This window comes from Suricata suricatta, chromosome 9 (genome assembly GCF_006229205.1).
Source record: "Suricata suricatta isolate VVHF042 chromosome 9, meerkat_22Aug2017_6uvM2_HiC, whole genome shotgun sequence".
NCBI classification, from domain to species: domain Eukaryota; kingdom Metazoa; phylum Chordata; class Mammalia; order Carnivora; family Herpestidae; genus Suricata; species Suricata suricatta.
Window position 1 is genome coordinate 88,591,077 of NC_043708.1, and position 12,613 is coordinate 88,603,689.

The window sequence follows — 12,613 nt, forward strand, 5'->3', positions numbered from 1 at the left end:
ATGGGCTTAAAAACTAGGAGAGAGGTATAAAAATAGCTTTTCACAAATGATCTTCCTCTGAGTATAAAAGGTTATATGGTTGACCACAATAAGAAATGAACATTAAAACTTTAGTCTTGGAAATAATCTAACAATACACTGGTTAAGGGGAGCTGGCTTGTAAATACTGAGTCATTCCAGATACTGAAATTCTAGAACTGCTTACATTCCAGTCCTAAAAAGGGAGATAATGCCTTTCTGTTTGGAAGGCAAATTTTAACTATTTGCTGTCTATTTCATTAGAAAAAAAAAAAGAACATTTTTTTTTTAGTTTAAAAGTTTGGAGAAAAGCCCACATGACAATGAGCATATCAAATGTCACGAAGAAATTATGGTTTGAATGTTTTGGAGGAGTGTCTGGGTGGCTCAGTCAGTTAACAGTCTGACTCTTGATTTGATCTGAGGTCATGATCTCAAGGTTTTGTGGGCATTGAGACCCATGTCAGGGATTGGGATTCTCTCTCTCCCTCTCTGCTTGGGATTCTCTCTCTCTCCCTCTCTCTGCCCCTCCTGCCCCTCAAAATAAATAAACTTTTAAAAAGTTAAATAAATATGTTTTAGATTAGAAGAAGCAATTCTGAGATAGCATTATACATAGAACATAGGTTATTTTATTTCTTAAAAGTCATATATACGCATACATGGATATGTCTACACACATGCTTTACCCCAGTTCTGCCCTTGACCTGCCATAGCATTCCTCCAGCACACAGATTAACACATTCATACACATAAGACACACATACAGAAGACATACACACACAATTATAGAAAAGGAAGAGCTCTGAAATAATAAATCTAAGCTACCAGTCTCCATTGCTAATTCTACCTCAATAGTAAACAACCACTTTGGAAGATTATTCAGCACCTAAGGATATTATTATAGAGTAATAAAATGTTAGAAAAGGGGAATATAGAAATCATTTATTCTAATCACATCATTTTTTCCAGGTGGAAACATAAGGCCTAAAGAAGTTATATAACATAATCAAGAAATTAAACTCTTTTATGTGAAAGGTAAATACATGTCAGCTGAAGAACTATTAGTAACTATAGAAATCTCCAAATCAAAACATACTTATGGCCCAGTAAGTAAGTTATCTGAGAGTTCTGTTTAGGAGATTGTGCACAGTGAGGACTGAGTCCAGCTTGGAGATAAGCAATACAGAAACCATAACACTGCATCCAGATACGGTAGCTCTCAAATGCCATGGGCAAGCCCCTTTGCAGTGATTTCCTGTAGGGCAATGGCTATCAGGCTTTTTGGTCTCAGGGCCCTTTTATACTCTTAAGAGTTGAAGACACCAAAGAACTTTTGTTTATATGGATTTTGTATCAATTAGCATTTCTTATAACAGAAATTAAAACGGAGAAATCTTGAACATTAGTTCATTAATAAACCCATTTCATGTTAAAATAAATAGCATCTTTTTAGAAAAGATAACTTTCGTTTTTTAAGTTTTTATTTAGATTCCAATTATTAACATACAGTGTAACATTAGTTTCAGGTATATAAAATATAGTGATTCAACAATTCCATACATCACCCGATGCAGGGCTCAAACTCATGAACCAACAGATCATGACCTGAGTCAGAGTCAGATGCTTAACTGACTGAACCAGCCAGGTGTCCCTAAAACCACATTTTTAAAATCCATGCATTAGTCACTGGAAAAATATTGGTTCAGTGGGTTATGCAGATATTCTAGATGTTGCCACATTTCTTTACTTGATATTAAAAGACATTTGTTAACACCACTGACTTATTAGGTAAAGACTTTAAGTATTGGAAAACTGTCAAGATGATGGTGATTGATAGATGCAAGTTCTCCCAAATTTTTCTTTGATACTCAAAATTTCTTATATAAAGGCCACAGCATAAGCACTCCATACATAAGGATTACTACCCTATTATTTAACTTAATTCCTGTAGTAGAGACACTTAGCTGTTCTTCAAAATGTGTGGATCCCCCTTCCGTAGTACAAAGCTGTCACTATGTAGCACCTTCCTAGCCAGAGTTGTTTTCTTTGGTTTGGTTTGGTTTTTGTTTTTGTTTTAATTAGCCAACCCTCCTTACATCTATATATAGCCATGGCTTGTTCTCACTAATGGTATCTGATTGGAAGTGATGTGGTGCCTTCTGAGCCAACACTTTTTAAAACTGAGGCATAATTGATATTATATATTAATTTCAAGTGAGCAGTATAATGATTTGATATTTGTATATATTGCAAAATGATCACCACAATAAGTCCAGTTAATATCCATCACTATACATAGTCACATTTTTTTTCTTATAATGAGAACTTTCAAGATCCACTCTTCTACCTACTTTCAAATAGTAATACAGAATTATTAACCAAATTGCCATGCTGCACATTATATTCCCATGACATATTAATTTTTTGTATTTTTTAAAACATTTATTCATTTTTGATAGAGAGACAGAGAGAGAGAGAGAGAGAGAGAGAGAGAGAGAGAGAGCGAGCGAGCGAGCATGAGTGGAAGAGGGGCAAAGAGAATCTGAAGCAGGCTCCATGCTCTGAGCGGTCGGCATACAGCCTGACGCAGGGCTCAAACTCACAAAATTAGATCATGACCTGAGCTGAAATTGGATGCTTAGCTGACTGAGCAACCCAGGTGCCCCAACATATTAATTTTATAACTGGAATTTTATAACTTTGGTCAAGATTTTTAAAATTGTGTGCCCACTGCTCCTATAGTCTCCTGATGCAGATTAATTCTAATGACTATGCAGTTCTATAGGCTGGTGACCCCAGAAGATGGGAGGGCCTGGATCTCTGCATCAGTGTGTGGAGGAGAGGTACTCATTGACCACTAACTGATATAAAAACTCTAGAAGATAGCTTTAAAAGTAGCCTAGGGCCCTAGGAAAATATAAATAAAGGAAAAAATAAATAAACTACATGAAATTTTTTATGATTAAAAATCTAGCAATAATAAAAATACATGAAATGTATTGTTCTTGGTTAAAATTGGTTAAATTGGTTAAAAAATTGGTTAATACCTATTATTTTTAATTATTGAATTTTCATTATTGCTAGATTTTGAAACATAAAAGAATTTCATGTGTTTTATTTATTTAATGTTATTATTTTAGTATCCATTTTTTTACAATCTAAAATGAAGATTCTAGGGGCACCTGGGTGGCTCAATCAGTTAAGTAAAATATATGGTACAGGTTAGTAAAATATATGATACATTTTTTTTTCCTGTATGCATCAGTGTATGGAGGAGAGGTACTCATTGACCACTCACTGATATAAAAACTCAAGAAGATAGCTTGAAAAGTGGTCTAGGGCCCTAGGAATATATAAGAGCCTCAAAGTTCAAATAACAGTCATAATCAAAGGAGAAGTTTACAGAAAAAAACTATTGTAAAAAAAAGAAAAAAGACTTTTAAGCAAGTCTTGACTTTTTGACAGTACAACTGCCCTTTCAGTCCCCCTGCCAAAAACACTGGTGCATAGCAAGAGGATTAGAAATTCCAACTCTTTGCTGTCACTGTATTTCTGGACCACTTTGGCCCCAGAATGTGGCTTTCCAATTCCCCAAACCACTGCTTGCTATTTCTAGAGGAATCCATATCCAAAATGTGGAAACAAGTGAATTTTCCCTTCTAGTCTTCTGCTCTCTTTCTGGTCCTTCTACTATTCTCTCTCCTTCTTTCCTTCTTACCTACTAAAATTTAGGGTACCTGGGTGGCTCAGTTGGTTAAGTGTCTGATGTTGGTTCAGGTCATGATCTCATGGTCCGTGGGTTCGTGTCAGCCTCTGTGCTGACAGCTTGGAGTCTGCTTCTGATTCTGTGTTTCCCTCTCTCTCTGCCACTCCCCTGCTTGTGCTTTCTCTCTCTCTGTCTCTCAAAAATAAATAAACATTAAAAAAATTTAAAAAAATTTGATTCCAGGAAAGGACCTAAAAACTCATTCATATTAGTCATGAATGAAGGATTAAGGCTATGGCAACTCTTAGAAGTTATAACTCTTATCCTATGATGACAATTTTAAGCCTTAATGTACTATGAGCTTGTAAAATTAAATGGCTGAGAGGAAGCATGTGAGGTAGCTAAGAGTTCAGTCTAAGCCAGAATTTCCTGGAAATGAATTCATATTCCACTACTGATCAGTTATGTGACCTTGGGTAATTTATTACTTAATTTCTTACACTTCAGTTATTTCACTTTATACGTGATAATAAAAGTGACCAGTCATGTAAGATTATTACTAATAAGGCTCTACAAATGAAACACATGTTATCAAGTACATACTTCAAATTGAAAACTTACACAAGTTTAAGATAAAGTATTAAATTTAATTTTGAGCAATATATGAAAGGAAACACTCAGTAAGCCCCTAACCTACCCTCCCAGGCTTAGATCTCACCCAGAAACAGAAAAATCTAGTCATGTTTTAGAGCCAAATATAATAAGTATTTTTCAAATATTTAGGGGTTAGTAAAATATATGATACATTTTATCAAGATTTCCTATTATTAAAATCAAGTGTGTTTGAAGCAAATACAATATTTATGCTTATTCCAAATGAAAATAATTATTAGAAATACAATATAAAAGCTCTTTCAAGCATTGTAATTCACCACCTAGAATCTTCATTAAAATTTTTTTAATATTTATTTTTGAGAGAGAGAGAGACAGAGGACAAGTGAGGGAAGGTCAGAGAAAGAGACACACACACAGAATCCAAAGCAGGCTCCAGTCTCTGAGCGTCAGAGCCTGACATGTGGCTCAAACCCACAAACTGCAAGATCATGACTTGAGCCAAAGTCGGAAACTTAACTGACTGAGCCACCCAGGTGCCCCTAGGATCTTCATTTTAGATTGTCAAAAAATGGATACTGAAATAATAACTTCTGAAAAAACGAGGATTACCATGATGCAACATATAAAAAGGGATATTTAGAATAAACATTATTGAAATTAAAGCTCATAAGCAGTATTTTCTAGAAGAAGAGAAAAACTTCCTTGAGTTTCTTTTTTTTAATTTTTTCTTTTTTGTTTTAACATTTATTCATTTTTGAGAGAGACAGAGACAGACCACAAGTAGGGGAGAGGCAGAGCAAGAAAAGACAGAATCTGAAGCAGCCTCCAGGCTCTGAGTTGTTAGCACAGAGCCTGATGAAGGGCTCAAACTCATGAATAGTCCAATCATGACCTGAGCCGAAGTCCACGGTTAACCAACTGAGACACCCAGACGCCCTCCTCTTGATTGTCTTTAGGGTCAGAACTTGACTATGTTTTCTTGATGGTCAAAAATATTGGTTAAAAAAAAATTGGTTAATACCTATTGATTATTTTTAATTATTGAATTTTTATTATTGCTATATTTTGAAACATAAAAGAATTTCATGTATTTTATTTATCTAAAGAACATAAAAAATAAATAATACTATATATTATAGAAAGAATGGATGCCCACAAACTTCAGTATAGCCATTATGTTTAGAGAAGGGGAGGCAAATTTAGAAATAGTATATAAAACCTGTAAATAAAAGGCTTGTAAATAAAATATGGAAAAATATACATATTTATTACATGCGGGAACTATTTTTTACTTTTCTGCATGCATGAATAAGATATAATAATAAAAACACATCTTTATGGAGACTTCTACATGAGGTGGTGGGATAAACACAGCTATTTTAGTCTTTCTCCCAGCCCTCAAGTTAAAGAACTATGAAGTATAAATAGGAAAGTCTGCATCCATCAGCACCAGAACACAGTTAGATAAACTGGTATTATATCTTATGCCTATGAAATAGGACAAAGATTTTAAAAGTCTTTGATAATAAATATCCTTTATCACATGATGGGAAAGTACACAGGAGGAGGTCTTAACAGATACACATCCCCAGTGGCAGAAACTTACTTAGAAAAGCACAAGCTGCACTGAAATGAGACGTTTTGGTGGGAAACCAATGAGAAGCCTTATGCAGTCACTTTTACCTCTACAGTCCAGGAGGACCTGGTGGCCTGGTAAGCTCCTGAAATGGCTAAGACATCATGTAAAAACTGTGGTTTTTCCCAGGGACTTGACTTTTTGCTTTCAGCCTAACTTCCAGGGCCCTTTCAGTTTTTGCTACCTAACAGAAAACTGTTCTTGGCCTACACAACTTTTAGTTGACTTTTTCTTTTTTCTTTTTTCATTGATCCCTATATATATCCAGTTTTTATGCTGCAGCAGTTAGTCTTTAAAAGTCTATAAAAGCCTTTCTCTAGATATTTTATTTCTTCAATATTGGGGGGATACCTTCCAATGGTACAATGAAGTTTTGGTTAAATATCTAAAACAGAAGCACTTTTCCTCCCTTTTCAGTCTGGCCATGTAAATTTCTGCCTCACTTGAAGTATTTGGCTTAAGACCTTTACTAGATCTACAACAGAGCTTAGGGAAATGCATGAACTATAATTAAACTTATCATTAGGATAAATGTATGAAAATTTTCATTCATATCAAGACACATTCCAGTGATATTTTTCAATTTTAAAGACAAATGTAAAAATTTTAGAAATGTCTATACAGAAAAGTAAAACAAAATTCCATAAATTGTGAAGAAAGGAATAAAGAGTTGACTTTAGGCTTTTCTACTAGACTAAATAATAGAAGACAATGAAGCAACATATAAAGTTTTAAGGGAAAATGTGACTTGAAAATGTAATATTTAAGCTGTAAAATAAAGTCAGTATTTAAATAAAATATTTTATTTATATCAGTCTTACTTTTCCACAGATAAAAGTTATAAATTCTTCAACACATTGTTTAAAAACACAGTTATTTGTAGGTACCAGGGAATGGCCAACGAGAGCAGGTAGAAATTGGAGGGGAGTTGAACCCTGTAAGAGGGAACCACAAGGGATGAAATTTGCGTTCATGCAATTCCTTAAACAACTTTTTGTCTGATGGTACTACTTAGTCACCATGGCATGTGAGTGGATGGAAGTCACATGTAAAGTACAAATATTGGTTTAAGGAGTCAGAGGATGGCATTTGGGACTGACTGCCAGAATATTGAAAAATGAAGAAGTTGTTTCAGAAATCCTAGAAAACAAGGGGCTGCAGAAGAGGAAGCCCAAAATCTGAATAGTATAAGTCCTCTCCAAACCCTTGGCTAGTATCTTAATTAATTACTCACACATATGGTGGGAGGAGGGAGCTCTAGAGGGTTGGGTAGAAAGGAAGGGTTGGATGATTAAAAGTTCTAAATGGGGATTTTAATGGCTGACCATCGCAGAACACATAACATTTGGACTTTGAATACAGCCAAAGTAACTTCCTTGAACAAAAAGTAACATTGCTCAGTGGAAATTAATAGAATTCAGAAAATCCTCAAAGTATCATTTAAAATTCTAAGATTACATAAAAAGTTATTAGACATGAAGTGAAACAAGAAATTATGATTCATAGTCAAGAAAAAGATAGTCATAGAACTCAATCTCAAAGTTATTAAATGTGGGAATAACCAGATAAGAACTTAAAGTAACTATTTTGAATATGTTTGAGGACTTGAAAGAAAGTATGGTCATAATAAAGGAAGAGAACCTCAGAACAGAAATGGAAACTATTTAAAAAAGGACCAAATGGAAATTCTTAACTGAAAAGTACAGTCTAGGAAATGAAATATTCATTTATTGGGAAAAGAGATTATAGACCATAGAAGAAAGCATCAGTGAACTTAAAATGAGATAGATAGAAATTATGAAATATATAAAACAAGACTGAAAAAAACCCACAACAAAGTTCCAATAAACTGTGGATAACATTAAGTAATATAGTACATACTAAATTGGAGTCCCAGAGGAAGGAAATAGAACAGACTTGAAAACAAAATGGCAAAAATTTCCCATATTTGGTGAAAAACATCAAACCATGAGTTTAAGAAACTTAATGAGCCCAAGCAGAATGAACACAAAGAAAAGTATGTCAGCACATCATGGACAAATTGCTGAACACCAAAAACAAAGCGAAAAATCTTCATAGTAGCCAGGAAAAAAAGGCACACTGAATAGAGTAGGAATCAACAAACAAGAGCCTGCAGGTCCAGTCCAGCCCATGGCCTACTTTCCATATCACTTAGAACCTAACAATGGTTTTTATGTTTTTAAAGAGTTGTAAAGAAAAATATTATGTAACAAAGATGATATATATCCAACAAAACCCAAAATATTGACTATTTGTCCCTTTACAGGAAGTTTCTGACCCTAGATACAGTGAAATAATAATAAGAACAATGTCTGACTTCTCATTAGAAATAATACAAATGAGAACATAATGGAATAATATCTTGATAAAATCCAAAGAAAAATGAACTCAGAATTCTATACCCAGCAAAAATATCCTCCAAAAATAAAGGCAAAATGAACATTATTTTAAGATAAAGAAATAAGGAAATTCATTGCTAGCAGAATTGAACTATAAGAACTGCCAAAACGTAGTTTCTCAGACTAAAGGGAAATAACACCACAAGAAAACTCAAATTTATAGCAAGGAATGAAGTTGCAGGATTGGTAAATATATGAATAAAAACAGAAGACTGTTTTTTATGTTTAATTCTTTTTCTAAAATGTTTATTTTGAGAGAGAAAGAGAGAGAGAGAGAGAGAGAGAGGGAGAGAGAGAGAGAGAGAGAGAGAGAGAGAGAGAGAACATGAGTGGGGGAGGGGCAGAAAGAGAGGGAGGCACAGAATTCAAAAGCAGGCTCTGTGCTGTCAGTTTTAAAAAATTTTTTTTAATGTTGATTTATTTTTGAGAAGGAGAGATACACATGGAGTGATGGGAGAGGGGCAGAAAGAGACGGAGACACAGAATCCAAAGCAGACTCCAGGCTCTGAGCTGTGGGCACAGAGTCCAACATGTGGCTCAAACTCATGAACCTGCAAGATCGTGACCTGAACTGAAGTCAGACACTTAACTGACTAAGCCCAGGGGACCTGGTCTTCTTTTAATTTTTTAAAAAATACATAGAATTGCTTCCACTTCTAACTATTATGGACTAAGAAGGACTGGATTTACTCTTCTTTCTTAAACAACTAAAAATTTGGACAAAACCTATTAAACAATGGTTTTCATGTATTAGACAATAGGCAGCACAGGCCAGTAAACCTCAAGAAAAGAGAAACAAATGAGGGAGCCCTTCAATTGTCTCCTCAACACACTGCAAGGACTGAGAATTCAAACAGAATCCCCTAGTCTCACTGAGTTGAGAAAGTAAAATTTAGCATTCTGGAAGGCCAAGACAAGCTAAAGTTCATGGGTCAGCATAATTTGGAGGAGACAGATTCACACAGAGAGCTTTCTGAAGATCTTGAGAGGATTATCCTTGAATCTTTGCCTGAGGTTGGTAAACGGCCACCCAGGGGAAAGAGCAGGCAGAACACTGCTTGGGGCTCACACACGGCTCAGGTTCTAGACCGTCAGATGGGAAACCTCCTACACACAGGCCAAGGCTGGAATATGGAGAAAGGCACTGCTTCCGCAGGCAAAGCAAGTGAGGCCTAGACCAAAGACTTCTGTGGTTCCACCAAATGAAACTTAAAAGCAAGGCTCAAATGGACTGATATATTTCTAAGTAACTGGATGACCGCCCAGAAAAAAAAAAACCCTCAAAAATATTTAAAGGAATAAAATAAAAATTCACACAAAACAACTAAGTTCACTTAAGAATGAACTGGTAAACTGGATAGCCCTACATCTATTGGAGACTGAATTTGTTGTCAAAAACTTTCCCACACAAAAAAATTCTAGGCTTGGGTAGCTTCATTGGAGAATTCTACCAAATATTGGAAAAAGAATAAATATCAGACTTATACTAACTCTTTTAGAAAAGAGAAGAGGAGGGAACACTATACTTGTTACTAAAATGAGACAGGATAGTATAGGAAAATAAAACAAAACATTAGCAAATGTAATCCAGTAATACATGAATAAGTTAGTATACAATGGCCAAATGGGTTTTACCCCAGGGATTAAGGATTGGGATAATATTTTAAAATCAATCCACATAATTCACTATATTAGAAGACTAAAATAGAAAAAAAAATAGGCTCATCTCAACAGATGGTAAAAAGCATTGGTCAAGATCTTACGTCTATGAAACACCTCAACCTGACAAAGGCTTCTATAAAAGCTGTCAGCCAAAATCTATTTAAAGGCAGATAGATAACCTAACATTCCTCTAAAATCGGGAGTGAGGCAAGGATGTCCACTCTCACCACTTTTAGTTAACATTTTCTTAGAGGTCCTAGCCCTCAGTAAGTAAAATAAATAAAAGGCATATAGATTGGAAATGAAGAAGCAAAATGCTCTTTATTCTCAGATAACAGGATTTTCCATAAAGGAAATCCTAAGAAATCTATAAAAAGGCTACTAGAACCAATGACATTGTAAGCTAGATCAAAATAAGAATATAATAGCAGGCAAATGGGAGGACTCAAGCACATACCACTCTTATATTGAAAAACTAAAATGTAAGGCAATATTCAAACTACTGTAACACCAATCTACAAAGCAAATGTTACTTTGAGACCCTCAGCAAAGAATAAATTAGGAAGTTATTATAAATAAATAACTTAATATACTTGTTTTTGGCTATTTTATCCTACAGTTGACAGGAAGTTTACTTACTAGCCATTATACGTTCCTGACTTCTTTCAATTTTGTCCTTTAAAGACCCTGAAGGTACTCTCGTAGCACCATGTACGCTTGTTGTGGAGAGCTCTTTCAGTCTCCAGTGGGTCCAAAAGCGCTTTTGAGGCTTTAAACCTGTTATTATAAAATGTGCATTTAGTCAAGAAAATTAGCATTTAAAAATATCTTTTAATTTGTCAAAGCATTTTCATGTATTACACATTTCATCCTCATAACAATCCTGTGAAAACTGTCAGTCTCAAGTTTCATATAAAGGAAGCTCTGTGAGAAATATTAATGTCTTATTACATAAAATAGTGAATTAGAAAAGAGGTAAAACTTAATATCATCTTCCGATTAATAGACATAAGCTAAATTCATTGATGGACATAGAAGAAGTTAATTATTGCAAAAAGTTGGAAAGGATCTCAATATACAAGAATACATCCATACAATGGACCATAAGGTATCCACTAAAACTTCTCTTATAAATATTTGTTAACATACAAGGGTATTTATAATGTTTTTTGTGAAGCACAATTTACGTCTTAGGTATGCATGTCTATAGCTTAAATGTTAACATGAGTGCTTCTGAGTATAGATAACTCATTATTATGCCTTATCTGTATCTCCTGAATATTTTAAAATAACATTTATGAATCCAAAAAGTAACAAAAATAAATTTTAAACGTTCTACTTTTGTTCCAAAAGCTGTGTACAGTCGAATAATTCATTTAATCATACTGAACACTTTTATCCCCAGCAATAAAATGAATATAAATTCCTTGGTGTACTTCATATGGTTGTTCCAAGAATTAGTATGTTAAAGTGTTCAGTAAATCAAAATTATCAGTTAATACTACTATCAATATTATTATACAATGATATACTTCTAAATACAGCCAATATTTTTTCAGTAGTGAGGGTTCAATGAGGATTACTAGCTATATTTGGCTGTCAAATTTAAATTTTCTATGTGTTTTTAGATTCAGTTATCACTTATTTCACATTACTTGCCACTAGACAAAATATGTGGAAGACTTCAGTTTAATTCACTCGAATGCTTCTGATAGATTGTCTGTTTTAAAATGTAGTGTATTAATAGAAAATTGGAGGTACAGTAAGGCTAACCGATCAGGTTACCCTGACTCACCCTTTCCTGGGAAACCACAATAAAGGCTCTTGCCCACAGTTTCCCTTATTCCTTTGCGTCTGCACTGGTCCCAGTGTTTCCATGCGTGGCCCCCATGGCATGGTGTGCCCCTCCTCATGGGCATTGTGAGTAATAAACTATCTTTTCAATGGCAATCATTTCTGATCGGCAAACCAACCAGTCCACAGTACCTCATTTATTGGGTTCTCACACTGGACTACTATCCCTTTATCTTAATCATTCCAGGATCAGGTACCAAACAACTAGGTACAGCCCCTGTGTTCCAGTGCTTACTGAAATTATTCAAACTGGTCAATTCTCTATTCTCTAGGAGTTTGGTCTTTTTTTAGATGCAATATATATAAGTGATATCATACAATATTTGTCTTTTTCTGATTTATTTCACTTAGCATAATGCTCTCAGGTGTATCCACGTTGTTGCAAATGGCAAAATTCCCTTCTTTTGTATGGCTTAATAATATTCCATTATCCATATATACACATCTATTTATCCATTCATCCATTGACAGACACCTAGATTGTTTCCATATCTAGGCTGTTGTAAGGCTGCAATGAATGTGGGAGTACAGATCTCTCTTTAATGTTTTTTGTTTTTTTTAAGGTATGCTCCATGTCCAACATGGGGCTTTAACTCATAAACTGCAAGATCATGACCTGGGCCGAAGTCAGGAGCTGAAGGGACTGAGCCATCGAGGTGCCCCTCTCCTCTTTCATTTTTGAGTTTATTTATTTGAATC

General features: G+C 34.6%; 1 protein-coding gene across 1 annotated transcript in view; it reads right to left on the reverse strand.

Annotated features, from left to right (window-relative positions):
• Positions 1-12,613, reverse strand: part of FAM227B (family with sequence similarity 227 member B) — a 112,539-nt gene that overhangs the window by 57,977 nt on the left and 41,949 nt on the right. The window contains exon 10 of the mRNA XM_029950679.1: positions 10,700-10,837. Within this exon, the coding sequence (XP_029806539.1) occupies positions 10,700-10,837 (138 nt within the window). The remainder of the gene's footprint in view (positions 1-10,699; positions 10,838-12,613) is intronic.